This window comes from Sapajus apella, unplaced genomic scaffold (assembly GCF_009761245.1).
Source record: "Sapajus apella isolate SASKATOON/1434 unplaced genomic scaffold, GSC_monkey_1.0 scaffold57, whole genome shotgun sequence".
NCBI lineage: Eukaryota > Metazoa > Chordata > Mammalia > Primates > Cebidae > Sapajus > Sapajus apella.
Window position 1 is genome coordinate 4,806,867 of NW_022436997.1, and position 19,641 is coordinate 4,826,507.

At 35.4% G+C, this 19,641-nt stretch overlaps 1 protein-coding gene and 1 non-coding gene across 2 annotated transcripts in view; one reads left to right on the forward strand and one right to left on the reverse strand.

Moving 5' to 3' along the window:
- The window catches only part of PIK3C3 (phosphatidylinositol 3-kinase catalytic subunit type 3), a 126,533-nt gene that overhangs the window by 92,585 nt on the left and 14,307 nt on the right, over positions 1–19,641 (reverse strand). Inside the window, exon 4 of the mRNA XM_032245263.1 lies at positions 14,714–14,843. Coding sequence (XP_032101154.1) covers positions 14,714–14,843 — 130 coding nt within the window. The remainder of the gene's footprint in view (positions 1–14,713; positions 14,844–19,641) is intronic.
- On the forward strand, positions 18,062–18,123 carry LOC116528261. The gene has a single exon (XR_004258952.1). It is a non-coding gene; the product is annotated as a U7 small nuclear RNA (small nuclear RNA).

Sequence of the window (19,641 nt, forward strand, 5' to 3'; positions counted from 1 at the left end):
TATTACGGTGGTAGGGCTTCTCTTTCCCCATGTACTCTCAGTGCTGCTCCCTCTCTAAGTGGTTTTTCAACATGGTCACTCCAACAGAATAGCTGCACTTCTTACATGATAGCTTAATGTTCCCAACACGTCAAGAAACAAAGGCTGTCACACCGTTTTGCCTGGAACAGACACAGCATCACTTCTGGTGCACTATATCAGTTTAAACAGGGTAATATAGATATAATGTGGAATACAGGGTAATACAGATATAATGTAGAAGAGTGTGACTATGAGAAGGCATATTTCACTGAGGGCCATCTTAAGAGACTAGCACAGCGCTTACTTATCAGAGTCCAAGCACATAATACAACTGACTGTTCCATTGCAAGGGAGCAGGTGGGTAGAGTTTAGAGATGACAGACTCAGCTCTTGGCTGGACTTTAGGTAGCACAAAATACAATTGACTGTTCTATTGCAACGGAGCAGGTGGATAGAGTTTAGAGATGACAAACTCAGCTCTTGGCTGGACTTTAGGCAGCAGAAAAAGTCTGGAACTAGCTATCACAATGGCTAAATGATCCATCTCTGCCTTCCTCTTCAGAATAATCTCCTTCAACTCTCCAACGAACTCACTAAACTCCAGCTAACAGTTTCTTCTGGTTCTTCAAACCATTAAGCCATTTACCTTTACTGCTCAATGCAGGTGAAATAATTAGTAATTATTAATAATCATATTTAAAATTTTATTAATTTTTTAAAACTATAAAGCACTATGTAAGTTGAAAAAGCGATTCTAATTAGCCCATAACCTATGGCACTTCATCTCTTACAGGTGCTGATAACAATGTAGATATACTTGGGTGGTTTTCATCAGACCAAAGTAACTTCTAGTTATCATCAATCCAGGAACTTCTAGATACTAAAGACCAAAAATGAACTTTAAAACACAGGTGGCATAACAATTTATATTTCATTTTGGGTCTGAAATGTCAGTGACCTAGATCTTTCCAGAGAGAAAATCTGCATTCCATTAAGTGGCAGGGCAAAAGTAGGACAATCTGTTTCAATTGCTTGTGAAGAAATAATCCTCACTAGGATACCCATTCTAGGAACAGGATAGGTCAAGAAATAGGAAAAAAAAATAGTCATTCTCTCTTTTTAAAGGAAAACGGGTTTCTTACAGAATTCACAAGAAGTCACAAAGAGTTTGGAAGAAAAGTCCACTTTCACAGAAAAAAAAAATGGCATCATTTAGTCCTAACTTCTCCAAGAATTAAGCAGCAAGGAGTTTTACAAGCTATTCAAATAAAAGAATCCACGAGAACCAAATAACAACACACCCGAGAAACTTCTTGGAGTGCTAATCATGTGTTGTCAGATTTAATGGAAGAACAAAAATATGTGTTTGAGAAACATGTCTCAGATTAGTTAAGTGTTTAATAAAAGTATCAAGGACAGAGCCAAAAGTAAGCCAACTTGCTGCACTGTGTAAGAATAAGATAATCAAGGAAAACAAATTTGAAAGCAGACAGTGATCCTTGTAAATAGATAGACTTCCATGATCATGAGAACTCAGAGTTCATCGCTCTGTATTTTTCTCTGCTTTACTAGACAAATAAGCTCCTTGAGTGCTAGAGCTGTGAATGGTCAATAGAAGCTAGCATTTATTCATTCAATGTCTATTTATACTTATTGAAAGGCATTCTATGTGAAAGGTTACAGACATAATGGAAAACAAATGCATGTATACTCTGACATTCTGCCCAAGCGCTTTGGGGCCTCAGGGAAAGAGGTAGGAGTGACATTCAAAAGGAAGCTAAAGAGAGGAAAAAAAAAAACAAAAGATTCCTGCCATTGGTCAATTTTCCCTAATCTTTATACACTCTCAATACAAATATATATAACTTGCTGGCTATTAAATAACCAACTTCCATCATGTCTATCATACCTTAAGACTGATAACTTAGAAATACAGGATATGAGCAAATCAAGTAAGTTGTCTTAAAAACAACTTTAAAAATATCCTCACTTTCATTTCAAATCAATAGAAAATTAACCAAGAATTTCAAACATTGTTAGTATCCAACCATAGAGGGCTGCTGAAATCAATTATGACATATCCACACTATACAAAACCCTCCACCCTTTACAAATCATGTGGTAGAAGTATCTTAAATGACCTGGAACAATTTTGAGACATCATTAACTGTAAAAGCAAGATTCCGTTAAATACACACATATAGTATGATTCTAATTTTAAAATAAATGTACACATATTCATCTATAACACACATACATTTATTAATTTACTGAAAGCATATAAACTAGAGTGCTAGTGCTGATCATCTCTGGGTGGTAGGTAGGTTGGGGTGACTTTCATAGTCTTCTTTGTGCTTTAACAATATTCTACCACTGTTGAAGATGTGTATTATCTTTGTGGTAAGAAAAAATAAAAGTCATTTAAAAGCTAAAGTGATTTAAGAAACAATTAATTGTGGGAAAATCTGTTGGGAAAACCACTAAAGATTAGCATTTATAAAGATAATGCTAAATAAAGCAATTTTACTTCATAAGAAAAGCTCAAAGAATAAAGCCCTATCTCATTAATTTAACTTAACCACCTGAAATAAAAACCAAGTATAAACATGATTGCTCTCTCATTTTCTTCCAAGGGCCTTTCAACTAGATCCAACTACAAAACCATGTAAATTAGAAGACATCACCATTTTTCAATAGGTGTTGAATAATGTCTGGCACTACTACAGACAAGACTGTTTTTCCAGTAACACTTTGGATGATTATATGGGGTTGCATTTTGTCAACTACCTCACATCTCGTTCCTCTAAACTCCCTCAAGTTAAAGGCCATAGCTCAACTCTTTTAATTCTAACTCCTCCCTGAGCCTAAAATAGAACTGAGCTAAACTAATAAATACTTGAACAGAATATCATTATTTGTCTGCTAATATAATTGCATGGTGCACTAGATTTCTATTACTAAAAAGTATTCTTCAAAAAAAAAAGACAATAAGCATTTCAAAACAAATATAAGCTATGCAGTAATTTATAATTTCAGACAAACTGCATTTGTATATAATTTATTTGAACTACTGAGTTTAGAAAAAGAATCGTATACGTATGCGTGTAAAAGAGTTTGCATATGCCTATGTATTTGATTCTTGGCAAGAACAGAAGTTTCTTCTCGCTTCCTGATTAATGAAGTCTTGGTCACAAATCTTCAATTTTACTTTCAGACTATACATGTAAATCTTATCATTCAGGAAGAGCAGTGTTTGCTTCATAAAAGTTTCATTTAGTTAAACTACTTAAAGATAAATCTAGTTTTAAAAATGTGTTACTATTTTTCTGGCAAAAAGTGTAACTGTAAAGACAGAAAATAGATTTACAGAACATAAATCAATACTGTTTTAGCACTCAATTTTACACTGGCAAAAACTAATTTAGTCTACTTGCTATCTTTGGTTTCTAGACAAATCTAAAAGTTTTGACAGTCTTAGCTGTAAGCAAACCAAAGTGATTAATAAAAAAGATGCTACCCATGTAGCATTTGGAACAAATTTACAATATATTACCAAACACTTGTTATAACATAATTCAATGGTAACACAGAATCAAAGCAATAAGCTATGCTTATAAAAGCTATATTAGATATTTACACAAAAACCTATAGCTAAGAGGAATGTTTGGTGATGTCAATGATAACATTTAAGTAAGTTTGAAAGCCTTGAATAATTTCAGCATTTATCATAATTCTGTTGTTTATTATTGTCATTTATAAAACATTTAAGGAAGGAAATAAAACAACGTTAAGACTGTTCTGCCCAACGAAATGGTAAAGCCTGGATCCTGTACTTTCATTTGTAAAGTAACAGATGTATTCTTCAAACTTTTGGACACTATTTTTCTTCCTCTAAAACATATACATTTAAAAGATGGAAGTTTTGTTTTGCTCCTAGTGATTAAAGTACAATATTTCAGACACAATAAATAAAGGTGCTATTACTGTTTTTTGAGAAAATGAAATTATTTTTACTATAGTCATTATCACAGATGGTCAAATCTCAATTGTTTTTTGCTTGTTTGTTTTTTTATTTATAGAGACAAGGTCTCACCGTGTTGCCCATGCTGGTTTCAAACTCCTGAGCACAAGTGATCCTCCCTACTCAGCCTCCCAAAGTGAATTGTTTTATATTGTGGATAAAAAGTAAATGTAACATAAACACATATCAACAGAACGCTGTATATATTTTGTATCTTCACTTACCTGCATGGGGTAATGGTTACATCATTATGGATGATAGATTCACCCTCCTAAATTACTATACCTAGTCTAATACTGCTCTGCATGTTGACTAGAAGGCAGAAAACTCAAGATGATCAAGCTACTTTAACTATATCCTAAATCATTAAGTGACTGAGCTATTGAGAAAGGACACTTTCTTTATGTGATATGCCTAACTAAATAAAGACTTCATCAAGTACAGATATTTCTTATAAAGAATACCAACTTCCCAAAAAAGGGGTAACATACATAATCAATTGAAAGCAATTTTTAGAAACTTAAGTGTTACATTCTAAAAATAATAAATTACATAACAATAATAAGGTGAAAAGATCACTAATAGGTCCTTCTAAACAATTTATTCTGTTAAACTAATTTGATTCAGAATGTCAGTTTATTCATGAACATTATTTCACATAATTTATTCAAGGCAGAACTATATTCAGAATCCAGAAGTACACTTAATCAACTTGCTATAATTTATAAACAAAATAGTCTCTGAGGTTAATTTTCCTTTTCAGAATAGCAAAAAACATTAATAATAATGGCATTATTATGATTCCTATAATTAGCAGAGATAACGGAGACCTGACCACATTTTAACAATAAAAAATATCCAGAGGGCGCGGTGGCTCACGCCTATAATCCCTGTACTTTAGGAGGCTGAGGTGGGTGGATCACGTGAAGTTGGGAGTTCGAGACCAGCCTGACCAACATGGAGAGACCCTGTCTCTATTAAAAAAAAAAAAAATACAGAAATACAGAAATAGCTATTCAATAAGCCACCATTAGTGAGAGCTGTAACTCAGGAAACTTGACTGCCAGTCTTCATCCCCAATTATAATGTATCTCATTCCTATTTAAATCTTTCATCAGTTTTGACAGTTCTACTAATCTTAAAAGCATAAAATACAATGTAATGCTTTCATTTTTTAAAACACCTCCTCCCTGGATACTTTCATGTTTCCCATTTATCCAGAATCTAACTACAAAATACCATTACATGAGTACAGATTTAGAAATTCATATAAATCATCAATGTGATAGCCCATTATAGGATTTGTAACAAGAACTGATGTCCAGTTTATAATAAAAATCACTTCCTAAATCATATATCTAAAACCCAAAACATTAGCTGATCTTAAGTCTTTCAGAGATAACATGCAAGTATTATCTCTAGCAGGAAAAATGCAGCTTTAAAAAGCCCATTTCAGACTGAGAGTTTAGGGATTTTATTGCGAGTTCGTCACAAGGGCAATTCCTGCCTTGCAACTACCAAAATTTTAGACTTCCAGAAAGAAAGCAGGTGCTCACCATGAATTACATTGTAGAAATAGTCTAGACACGGTGAAACATCTGCATTAGTTAGGAATTGTTTCAGAAGCTCTGTTCTCCGACATCAGCAAAGGGCCAACCTTGCAAGCCTAAGGCCCTTCTAAAGACAGCTGCCTTAGATCTGCTATGTAAACTTTTTTTTTATAAAGGAATGAAGTCTCTTATGTTACTCAGCCTGGTCTTGAACTCCTGGGCTCAAACAATCCTCCTGCCTCAGCCTCCCATGTATCTGAGTAGCTCAAACTATAGGTGCATACCACTATGCCTAGTTATTAACGCTCTACATGTAAAATGAAAAGGGAAACAAGGTAAGATCAAAAGAATCCAATTTTTTCTTTTTAGGGGGTAGGCTTCAATATTCATTCATCATGTAAACTTTTAAAAAACTAACAGAAGACTTTTTTTTTTTTTATATGAGGTCTTCCTCCCTAGCCCAGGATCACTACAGTTTCACACTCCTGGGTTCCAGCAGTCCTCCCACCTCAGCCTCCAGAGTACCTAGGACTACAGGGATGTGCTACCTTTCCCAGCTAATTTTTTTTTTCTTTGTAGAGATGAGGTCATGCCATGTTGCACAAGTTGGTCTCGAACTCCTGGGCTCAAGCAATCCTCCAGCCTCGGCCTCTGAAACTGCTGGAATTATGGGCATGAGCCTCTGCATCTGGCCACTGAAGACTTTTTTTAACCTGATAAAATAAATATACCAAGAATAGCCAACATCTTACCAAAGAGTTAAATGTAAGAAGCCCTCTCATTAAACTCGGAAACAAATCAAGGATGACTCTGCTACTATTTCTATTGAACACTGTTCCAGAATCAACAGTTTCTGGAACACTATACCCATTAAAAATACTATACCCATTAAAAACAGCAAAAAGTTGAGCTTGAAAGAATAAACAAACTGATTTACTCACACATTGGAATATAGCAGTTTAAATGGAAGCAAATGTGCCATATAGATTAAAAAGGATAAATATAAAAAAAATTGTTTCTTCTTTCAAATAATAAATTGCAAAGTAAAAGAATGAGAAAACTCCTTATGTGATTCTTAAATCTTTTTTTAAATGTGAAACAAGGCAAAACGTTTATATTCAATCCTAATAGTGAATACGTGGACATCTATTACATGTTTCTATGTATTTTTCTATTTGAATTTTCTATGATATTTAAATATATAATGATAAAACCCTGACAGTTAACTTTCCAGGACTAGGAAAACTGAGTAAATCGATGAGTGCCTTTTTGCTACCCCTTCTCACCAATCATGTGTTTCAGTTACTACTTAGCTAATTTGGTTAACTCCCTTAGTCTGAAGAGCACTTTGACGAAGATTAATTTCAACTAAATCAATTCGGTGTCTAACACAGACTTACTTCTTCAATGTGCTTTTAAGGCATCAAAAAAAAAATACATATATATATATACATATACACATACACACACATTTTTAAATATTATCTTCAGGGATTTTTCCGTTCAAATGTCAACCGAAGGCTTTAAGTCCATGTCAAATTGCCCCGTTGAGAATCAATGGTCTTTTTGGGTTATCTTCCTTTTTAGGGTCTCAAATTAATGGAATGTCTTCTCTTTCTCAAGCTTTGTGAGAACTGCTATGTCCCTAACTTGGACCATTTTCATAACCCTTGATTATAATTGCAATCCAAAAGTATATAACATCTTTAGTTTTGTCCAAAGTTCCTGTTGCTCCCTTTTCATTAATCACTTCTTTTATAGTGGTTTAAATTAGCCTAGAGGTCCAGCACAGTGGCTGATACCTGTAATCCCAGCACTTTGGGACATTGCTTGAACCTAGGAGCTTGAGACCAGCCTGGGCAACATAGTGAGACACCATGTCTATTTAAAAACAACAACTATTCAAACATAGTGGTGCATACCTGTAGTTCCAGCTCCCATGTGGAAGAAAATAATCCTGTGATCAAGTCAATAATCTGACAAAAGCCTGAGCTGAATGGATGAGACTTGGTTACCATCATTACTAACTTTCTAGCTTCATCATATTTTGTGATCACATACAAGAAAATAGCCATTTCCAGGCCAGAACGGTGGCTCATGCCTGTAATCCCAACACTTTGGGAGGCCAAGGTGGGCAGACCACTTGAGGTCAGGATTTCGAGACCATCCTGGCCAACATGGTGAAACCCTGTCTCTACTAAAAGGACAAAAATTAGCCAGGTGCGGTGGCACACACCTGTAATCCCAGCTACTTGGGAGACTGAGGCAGAGAATCGCTTGGACCCAGGACGTGGATGTTGCAGTGAGCCAAGACTGTGCCACTGCACTCCAGCCTAGGCAACAGAGCAAGGCTGTATCTCAAAAAAAAAAAAAAACACCTATATATATAAAATCCTTAATTTTCAAGGATTATTTTGTGATTGTGATAATTTGTCAATGCTTTTATATGTCTATCTATCTCCACTTCCTCTCATGGCTCTCAAATGTTTCTGCAATTTTGCAGCATCTGTTGTATGTCTCTTGTATATATACTAAAAGGTTCTCTCATAAGTTTGTGCACTGAGGTTCTTATCCTATTAACAGTTTCTTTGAACAGCAAACACCTTTTTCAGTAATGTTTCCTTTCTTCCTAAGCCTTTGTCCTTTGAGGTTGCACTGATTATGATGAAATAAATCTTAAGATCTGCTGTTTTTTTAATTGCCTTTAACATATGTATTGGTAACAGCTGAAGCCATGTATCATTTATAACTCCAATTCCTTCACAGCACAAATATGCAATGGGTGCTTACCATAGGCAGGTCACTGTTTTCAGACTTAATGGACATCTTTTATGCCATACTTGAGGACCTGCAGTGTAGACACTGCTTCATATTCTTTCTACCTTTTCTCCTATTTTCAATTTTAATCTTCTAAATAAGAACAATATATTCTTCATGCAAACACATTCTTCTCAATCCTTAAATCTTAAGCATACATCACTGATACTTATTTTGGAAAGAGATTTACATAAAGAATTTAAAGACCTGATTTTAGGTGCTGGTTCTGCAAGTTCTCAGATATGTAACCATAAATAAATAGCTTAACTTCTCTAAGCTTCCATCTTTGCATGAATTTAAAAACAATGCAGTGTTTAAGTCCTGTCCTACACTTGTAGAATCAAATAACAGCTAACACTTATTATTGCTCAGTATTTGCTGGGCAGTATACTAAATCCTTTAAATATTTTATCATTTACACTTAGTCTTCATGATAATCTCCAAAAACAGATATAACTACTATTCCTATTTTACAGAAGAGGATTTCATGACTTAGTAAAGGTTAAATAGCTAATTCAAGATCACAGCTGGGATTTGAATTAAAAATGGTCTTTAAAGCCCTGATCTTAATCCCTTCTCTATTTCAGTTTGCAATCAATGCTAAGAGGTTTTGCTGATATTAAAGCACTTTACACATGCAAGGTGATTATAAATGTAGTTACTATTATTAGTTATAATAACATGAACAATAATGAGATCAGGAACTTAGTAATACACTTTTATTTTTGGTCTTCCACATTTAGAAGTGCGCCTTTGACAATGGTGGAGATAAAGAGACTTGTACATGTACATAAAACTAAAATCTCAGAGAGCTCCTCTGATCAATGCTTCAGGACAAGTAACCACTTGATGCAAAGGAGTAATGAAAACTACCTTCTTTGAAGGGTAAATATTATAGTGAGTCAAGCTACTTCAATCACACTTTAGAAAATTAATTATATGACCAGAAAAGTTATTGCTATCTTAATCTTGATTTTCAAGGATAATTTTGTGATTGTGACAATTTGTCAATGTTTATTCAAAAGATGCAGTACAGCCAGCACACTCAAGTAATTTTAAATTAAAAGGATACTATGAGATAAAGATCTTTAGATTTCCCAAAACTGAGAAAAATATCTCAGAAACCTTTCCAGCTTCTTCATGGTTCATTAAGAAATCAGCAGTACCATGAAGACTAATTAAGTTTCCAAAGTATCTTGAAATATGGTGTCCTGGATAGTAGGGACAAGTAATATGGCTATCAGAAATATGAACTCACCCACTACAAATTTGTAAACTGTCACTCTAGCTCAGTGCTGTCAGTAGAACTTTTGGCAATAATGGAAACATTCCACATCTGCACTGTCCAATAGATTATCTGCTAGACACAAGGGGCAACTGAGCACTTGAAATGTGGTTAAAATGAAGAGCAACTGAATTTTTAATGTTATTTAATTTTAATTAACCTAAATCTAAATTGCTACATGTGACCTGTGGCTGTCAGATTAGACACTGAATCTCCAGATTATAAATGACTCCTTGAAGTGGTTGGCATAAACCTATTCTCAAGAAACAATTTCTAAATTAACTTTAAAAATCCAGCTCCTATTGCCATAAACCTGACATCTGGACCCTAGTCCCACAGTGACTCCATACAGGCACTCCGTGATTCCGCCTAAAATATCACCACATCTTACCACATCTTCCCTGTAGCAATGTTCATCTCTATACTCCACTCAACAACAATCCCATACCTATCACAAAGCATTTTTCATCTAGTCATTACTTTCTTTTTGCCTCCTCTTAATCAAACTGACAAAACTAAAGCACATTCCAAAGGCATCAAGTAGAGCTGCTAAAATGAAAAGTAGACAGCAGAGAAGCATGCTTTTGCACTAACCTTTCATGTCTAAAGACATGGATTCAAATATAAATCAAACACTAAAGCTTGGTAGCTGCATCCAAAACCCTAGGAGGATATGCATTCTAGTCATAAAACTCTTATAATATGACAAGCTGAAAAACAGAGCAGATGGGAACAATGGGTAAATTTGTTCAGGTAAGGCCCACAACCACTAAAAGCCTAGGTCATGGACAATGAAAGTTTAATAAATGCTTCATAAGTCTGGTCTTTCATTATTTTCGTAAATCAGTTCAAAAGGAAAGACACTGTATTACTAAAAATTAATTAGGGAAACTTAGAAATCGGAAAAAGAAGAGAATGGGGCAGGGAGCAGGGGTATGATAGTATATTTAAATGTATTCATTACTTTCTGTTCCCTACTAGAAGTCTAAGAAATTCAAGTTATAAAAAGTAAGACTTAAACTGAGGAAAACAGTTTTGTTTCCTTTTCTCATACTCATTTTTCCTCAAAGCAAAACTAGGCATATTTGCAAAATCATGTAAAATCATTAAAGAGCTTAATTTCACTAAGCTCATTCTGAAAGGACTGGACTTCTAAACATGGTCAAACTTGAAATAAACTTGAAATAAACTTCAGCTATTCATACCGTAGTCAGAATTCAACTTTAATAGGTGAGCAATAACTCAGAAGAAGGTTAAGTTCAGCTTGTAGTGGAAGTTATTTGCTTAATAATTATCTAACACCATCTTTTCACAAGCCATTAAATAGTTAATCTTCATTTTACAGTCCTCTTGTCCATTATCCCTAGGCAACCAAGGCTGAAATAGTTCTGTAAGTGAGTAAACTTTCTTATACTGCAGTTTAAAAACTGTCACTATGCTATTTATTTAGGCTCACGGGTACCATGCATAGTAAACATGCTTTGCTATTATTAAGATTTATGCATACCTTTTTAGTCTTAAGCCAACTGCCTTCTCAACAATTAGAAACAATCATAGTAAATTCACTGGATGGAAAATAAAAGTGCAAATAAGCCATTTGATTCTAACTACTTAACCCTCATCTATTTGAATACTAATCTTTCCTTAAAATGGTCCTGTGAGAAACACAACCATTACATCTACCATCTTTGTTCCTTCTGTATGAAAATGGAAACAGAGAGCATACAAATTCTTTCCCATGTTTAAAAGTTTATTATACCTAACACAATTTCAAAACGTTTTGAGAGAGTGACAATCTAGCTCAACAACTTTTTAAAATGTGTAAACGGAAAAAGAGAGAAAAATATCAGAAAAATAGCAGATACTGTTGTGGCACAACTGTAAGAACAAAATAAGTCTCTAAGTATAATTTTAAGTTAAGAATATAAGTATGAAAATAAATTTAGTAAAAATAATTTTAAGTTAAGAATGTAAGTACTAAAGTATACTCTCTCCGGCAAGTTAGTAAATTAACTAACTTAATTTACTTACTCTCTTACTCTCCATTAAGAGAGTAAATTAAGACCATACAAGTATCAAAATATATTTTCTCAAGTATAAGGCAGGACCATGTTTTAAGTGAGGAAAGAGTTGTTTTTCAGGAAGCCTGTCTAAAAATTTAAGAAGCAGGCACTAATCAAACTGCAAAATTAAGAACAAAGCCCTATTATTCACCTTAGACAAGCCCTATGCAACACTTTACCCTAGGCATACATATTGCAGAAAAAAAAGGAACGACATGAGAACCATAGATTTACAGTTGAAAATTAATAACCACAATTTTATTTTCTACTAAGGTAATAACTATGAAACCCAGGTAGATAATCCCAATTATTTCCTATGTCAGTACTTTTAGAATCAATTAAATATAAAAAGCTACATGAGACCATAAAAATAATCCATTCTAAACACCTGATTTTGCAGACTCAAAAATTATTTTCCCCCAGTTAGTAGAATGGCCAAAACTCTGACTCATAGTACAGTGCTCTTCCCAAGTTTTCAATTTTGTCAAATCTTGAGATATCATTTTTAAAATACATTTCTCTCCAATAGCAGCTGGGATATATAACAGTTCTGATACCTGAAAAATCACAAGGAAGTGCTATATCAAGAAGAAGGGAATATCAAATTAACTCAATACGTCAAGAAATAAAAAGAGCTTTCTTCAAAGAGGGAGCAATTTCGTAACAATGCTACAAACGGATGCATTTCTCGCTGTTAAAAAGGTAATTACTCATTTTGATAGTTTCTGTTTAGTCTTTGGGGAACGTAAGTGAACACTAATGCAAGCTGTCACAGCACAGCAAGCTCTGATGTCTCCATGCCATTCAGAAGTTAAAAATACAATTCTATTAGGGACAAAAGAATGTGGAAAAGAGCTAGGCTCCGATTACTATCAGAAGGACTGTAAGATGCTTACTCTCATTAATTTTTATTCCCATTTTAAAGATTTACAAACCAATAAAAACTTATCTGAAAACTGTTAACCATTCTGAGTGATACAAACAGCACATAAATTTTAATAACTATCTCCTGAAAAAGTAGGATCTACTTGGCATACTCCAATATAAAGAATTTCGACTGGCAATAATGATTGTTACCAATTAACAAAAACATGAACAAGTCTTCCTTCCTACACTTCATTTAGCTCTACACATGCTTAGTCATCATTTCTAGAGTTGCTCATGTGCACAAACAACTAAAAGACCAATATGAACAAGCATTAGGGTTACTGTTTCAATCATAAAAAAGGTGATTATAATTGTCACATCTTTTTTCTACCACGAAATTCAAAAGATTAGAATGAGAAATATGTACTACTAATATGCTACATTAAAAAAACCAAAAGTCCAACTGGAACTAATGCCCATGATTATACTCCATACACTGATGACTGAAAAATGTCATAGTTGTTACAAAAATTATTGTTTAAACTCTCCATCAAAAATAATCAGGGAAAAAAATTAGAAACCTGTGAACAGAAGCCTAAATAATGTGTTTCACAGAGAAACAAATTAGTTACATGATGCAACCTATAAAGCTTTACATTTCTTGACTCTGGCCGTTCCCCCTCAGACAGAATTTCACCCACAATATCAATCATAATGGCTACTCTTAAAAGACAATTTAAGAGCTTTTTTTAAAAAAAATATTATTCTTTATTCTTTTTAAATTTAACCTTCCTCATATTATAGTTACCCACAGGCTATAAATGAATTGATTCTAATAAAATTTATATTAACTATTCAATGTTTATAAAGGGGCAGAAAGTAGCTCAAATGAAAGTTCATCACTAAGATCAAGTCTTAAAATATACATGTGAAAAGCTCGGCCTTCCTTATGCCCCATGTCAGAGTGCAAACAAAATCTCAGGATGAGTAGAAAAAATGAATATTAAATTTTATTTATTTAATTATGGATGGGAGACATAGACAATAGTATACTGGTCAATACAGTTATGAGGTTGCTAGGACATTCTCTTCCTTAAAAGAGCAACAGAAAAAGACAAAATGAACTTGACAAAAATTCTATGTTGAAGCACGAAACCTAGCCAACCCAAGTACTCATTCTTCAAGACTTCTTCTACATGTGGGTAAAGGCAAAAAGCTATTAAAAGCTTAGCAACAAAACTTCCTCCAGATATTAAAGAGGCACTTTACTAATAAGACTACAAAAGAAAAGTACATGTAATAATTACAAGAAATTGTCTTAACCACATAACTGTAAAAGGATCTTTAAACAGTATCTAACACACTACTTTGTGAAAGGAGGTTCACAAAATAAATGACAGCGTTGCAATTTATACACAGAATAGAGTTTAGTTTTTAAATTTCTAAGTGAAAACACCGGATAAAAACGATTTTGAAACAAAAAGGTAGTAACTTCATCTGCTTACAAAGGCAGGGGTGGGGGGTGTGAAGGAAATTTATACTAGCTAATTGTGTAAGTCATCTTCACTTCCAAACGGCATAAGCTTTTCTAGCATGTTACACTGGCAACTTGAAGGCTATGTCACCAGAAAAAGTGGGTGGTCATCTTCAAAGTATTACCAATGCTCCACATTTTCAAACCTGACAAGACTTCCAGACATAAGGTCACATATTGTATGATTCCATTTATATGAATTTCTAGAACAGGCAAATATATAGAGAGTAAATAGATTAGTAGCTGACTGGAACTAACTGTAGGGGAAGAGGAAACGGGACTGACTGTTAAGGGCACACAGTTTCTTTTAGGGGTGATGAAAATATTCTAAAATTATATAGTGGTGATGATTATACAACTCTGTAAATGTGCTAACCTATCAGACTGTATGCTTTCCAAGGATGAATTTTATGGTATGTGAATTAAATTTCAATAAAACAATTATTTAAAAGTTAAATTTAGATTTTTTAAAAATCTGATACAATTCATAATGTCAAGGTATACTACGACAGACATCAGTCAGAGCTTCCCACCTGTTTCAAATGACTTTTGTACCTTGGCAAGGCGGCTCATCTGATCTTCTGAGGCAGTGCTACTTGTTCTGCCAGGAGTTTTTGTGGGTTCTGATCCATCTGCTTCTACATTAGGCCAGACTTTCAAGTCATGCATCCCTTGGCGAAACATGCTAGGGAAAAAGAGAAAGTTCAGGGTAGAAGTAAATTAATACAGTTCATTACAGGAAATTTTAAATTCCTAAAAATAAAGAGAATTCTACACACGGAAATGTGTATCTCCACGGCCAAGCTTTTAGCCCCCAATGGAATGTAAAGCAATTAACCAAGCAACTAAAATCCATGTTGCACTGTTTTGCACATGTCATTCTTTCTCCTCCAAGCAGTCAGAACTATGACAGAGAAAGGAGAGATGGATTAGAAATGAGCACAGACATTTCATCACTTTGGTGAAGATCTAAGGAATAACAGAGATCAAATTCCTATCCAATGGAGGAATGTCACATTTACAGTGACTAAAATCTGAATTTAAAAAATTACATAGCTGCTTTCTTTACATGACAATATAGCAGACTATACAGTCAAACTGCCTGTGCCTGACACAGCTGTGTATTACCCACATAACCTTGGGTAAACTACCTAGCCCCTCTGTACCTCAGTTTCCTCTTTTATAAAATAGGATAAAAGGGCTTGTATCCCACAAAGTTATTGGAAAAAATAAATAAGTACAAGTAAAAGGTCTTTAGAACAGTGACTGGCATACTGTAAGTATTCAGTAAATGTTAGCTATTACTAGTCCTTTTCCTGTACAGATTGCTTTTTCTTTCTTTTCCATAAAATGCAAGTTCTAAAAGTGAATACAATAGCAGATTCATGTGAAAACATTTCCCATGTCTATAAATCAGAAATTTAGCACATAGCCAGAAATTAACCTAAGCTTGGTTATCCTGCTTCACAGTGAAAGAATATATAACCTTTGTCATGTTTTCTTCAAAAAGCTACCAAGAAGATATAAAGATGAAACAAACTCATAAAGAGCTTTACACAACTATGTGTTGTAATTATGCTGCTGCCAAGTTTCCATGATTTTTTTCTAATGGGGAGGTTAAAGATATTCTCCTGTTAATGTATTTTCTTTTTTAAAAATATTTTCATACAAGAACTTGCAAACATAAAGTCTACTCAAACAGCATCTACTCAAAGCTCAATAAGAAAGTTATTTCCACTCTTAGTAATAAAAAGACTATAGAAATTGCAATAGAAAGAAAAAGACTAGGAGCGTGTGTAGGTGAAAAGGCAAGTCTAACGCATTTCATACACTTTCACATTTAATACTTTAAAAAAACAAATAAGGTACAGCATAGGCATGGTGGCTCACAACTATAATCCCAGCACTTTGAGAGGCTGAGGCAGGCAGACTGCTTGAGCTCAAGAATTTGAAACCAGGCTGGGCAATATGGCATAACCCTGTCCCTCAACACACACACACACACACACACACACACACACACACACACACACACACACAAACACAAACCCACTAAAATTAGCTGTGTGCAGTAGCACATGCCTGTGGTTTTTGAAGGGCTGAGGTGGGAGGATCGCTTGAGCCTGGGAGGACGGGGCTACTATAGTGAGCCATGTTTGCACCACTGTACTTCAGCCTGGGTGACAAACTGAGACCCTGTCTCAAAAGAAAAAAAAAATCATCTACTTGACTGCTAAAGGTTAACATAAATTTTTTCAAATCATTATTATAATGTTATGGCTAATAAAAAATGTCTTCTAGATTTTCCTAAGGTAATAAAGATTTTCACTAAACATTATATAATGTATGTAAGTAATGATGCCATAAACATTTAGATTGGGAACTATAAAAGATAGCTACAAACTCATGAGCACAGTAAGATTAAGGACCATATCTGTTATAAGGTCTCTAAAGTTGGCAATCAAACAGGTAATTCCCGTAACTGTATTTGCAAAAGCTTACCTTATGGGCCCATACAAAATGCACTGACTGGTTGTGATGAATCAAAATTCTCAATATTTATCATGTTAAATATCAAAAGAAAGTTACAGTACAAAAACCACACGTATACATGACTCTTATAAAGTTAATTTTCTTTCTCTTTCAACTGAGATATAGATTCAACATTAAGCAGACCTGCTCAGAGCAGTCTCTAAGGAACCATGTAAAGTGAGATGATAATATCACTTTAAATAAATATCCTTAAATGTAGCTTCAGAAATAGCAGAAGGCTTTTCTTCCTTCTCTCTACCTTCCCAGCCCCCAGTGAATACTTTGGCTGGCTGAACTTAACTAAATCAAAAATAAGCACATTTGGCAAGAAGTCAGTTTACTAAATGATTTAGGTGCCTTGGGATGGATCTGGAGAAGAGATTTAAGGATAGGGGATGTGGAGGCTACAGGTGATGCCAAGTGACTCAAATGAGCAAGTGAACATATTACTTCCTTTTGACACTAATGGAACTTTGCAGAGAGTTACACAGCGTCCAGGTGGCAAGCCAGAAGATGCTCAGAGTATTGTGTCCACTTGGGAAATTAAGCCAAACAGGCAAGACAGAAGAAACAGCACAGCAGGATCTCCTTCTGACTCCAGCAGAGACCCCAGCAACAGCTGCTGTTGATATTCCAGCTTGCAGTGCCAAGCCACTACAGCAGCAACTGCCTTGACTTCCAGATTCACATTTAGAAAAAACAACTGCAAGAGAAATCTGCAGCTTGCCTGTGGTTCTTTGCCAGTTCAACCTATCAATCCATTCTGTGGCTACTTAGAAATTTCACAAGCTAGGCTTTCAAATTAAGGATGATAAATTACTCTAGCCTTATCCCTAACAAATCAGTCTTTCAACTGTTAATCAGACTATTATTTTCCATCACACTGACTCAGGTAAACAAAACAGATACTAGCAAACGGCAAGAGCTGATAGTCACCAGATTACCAATACTACAATGTTAGATGTCTTGAGGATCACTTTTTTTTTTTTTTTTTTTTTTAAGACGGAGTCTTGATGTGTCGCCCAAGCTGGAGGGCAGTGGTGCAATCTCAGCTCACTGCAACCTCCACCTCCCTGGTTAAAGCAATTTCCCTGGCTCAGCCTCAACAGGCGCATGCCACCACACCCGGCTAAATTTTTTTATATTTTCAGTAGTGACAAAGTTTCACCATGTTGGCCAGGCTGGTCTTAAACTCATGACCTCAGGCAATCTGCCTGCCTTGATGTCCCAAAGTGCTGGGATTACAGGCGTGAGCTAACAGTCCTGGCCCTTTAGGATCACTTTTAACAGCTACTAAGTACACATCACAACCCTTTAGAGGAAAAGGCTAGGGACAGTTGGTGTTATTTCATTGCATAAGAAACATGTGAGGAGTGTTACAGCTCTTTTAGAAGTTGTCTAGCAGGCCTTCCGGTTTTTGCTGGAAAGCCCTCCCACCCCACCAGAAAAAAAGAGAAACATCTGAGGAAAACTATAGTTTAAGGCAGTGTTTCCCTAAGTCATGAGAATGGTAGTGGCATATAGCATGTTTTTTTTTTTTTTTTAATAGCATGGTTTTTGAGGACAGGTGGAAGAACATCTGCACACGCTTCCTGCTGAGACAACCCAGAATACTCAGGCTGCCCTGTCTCCCTGGATGGCAGCACCATGCAGGGAAGTAGCTGTGAGCCAGCAGCACAAGGAGATGTCAGCACTCTGCTGTACACCAGGAACATCCTGAACATCATCTTTCACAATCCAAAACTGCACAAGAAGACCTGTAGCTGCTTAGGACTGGGGAATGCCTGGCTTTTCTCCACTGTGAGGCAGCCCACCCACAGGGCAAGCTGCAGGACAGAGAGAGGGAAAAAAAAGTTGTTTTAATTTCCTAGGGTTTCTTAGAATTCTTTCTTCTGAGGTGAAGGTCAGTACAAGCGCCAGCACAGGGGGAATAGGAGTTGGTGATTATGCCTTTTTGCACTCCACCCCCTCAAAATATTTAGACCTATATTAAAATCTTATGTTACTTATGTTTGGATAACTGCCCTACAACTATATAGAAGTTGAGCTGATTAAAAATGAAAATGATGTAAAGACTGATTCTCCCCTTAAGCTGAGAGTGAGCTGAATATCCTGCGTATGTCCGGCGATGGAAAACAGAGCTATTCTAATTAAAGGACTTTTTTGCAAACATTGTATGCATATTTTGTGAATCAAATAAATTTCATATCATTTGTATTGATTAGGTATTCTTTTGCTTCAATTTCTAAAATTTAATAGTAGTTATATTTAGTCTTACTATTACCCACTAATGTAAATACTAGTTTTCCATGTACAGCAGGGATATCAAGTTTTTCTTTTAAAATAAGTGGAAGTTCAAAAAATGTAAGCTGGGTTAAATAAAAATATCAAGTAAAGAACAATAGGCCAGGCATGGTGGCTCACGCCTGTAAACCCAGCACTCTGGCAGGCCGAGATAGGCGGATCACCTGAGGTCAGGAGTTCAAGACCAGACTGGCTAAAGTGGTGAAACCCTGCCTCTATTAAAAATATAAAAATTAGCTGTGCGTGGTGGCAGGCACCTGTAATCCCAGCTTCTTGGGAGGCTGAGGCAGGAGAATCACTTAAACGTGGGAGGTGGAGGTGGCAGTGAGCTGAGATCACACCACAGCACTCCAGCCTGGGTGACAGAGTGAGACTCCATCTCATATAAAAAAGAAAAATATACTTAGTAAAGAGATATGAATGGAATTCTTTTTTTTTTTTTTTTGAGACAGAGTCTCACTCTGTAGGCCAGGCTGGAGTGTGGTGACATGATCTTGGCTCACCGTAGCCTCCACCTTCTGGGTCACTGTTCAAGCAATTCCCAGCTTCCCAAGTAGCTGGGATTACAGGCACACAAAACCATTCCCAGCTAATTTTTGTATTTTAGTGGAGAGGGGATTTCACCATGTTGGCCAGGCTGGTCTTGA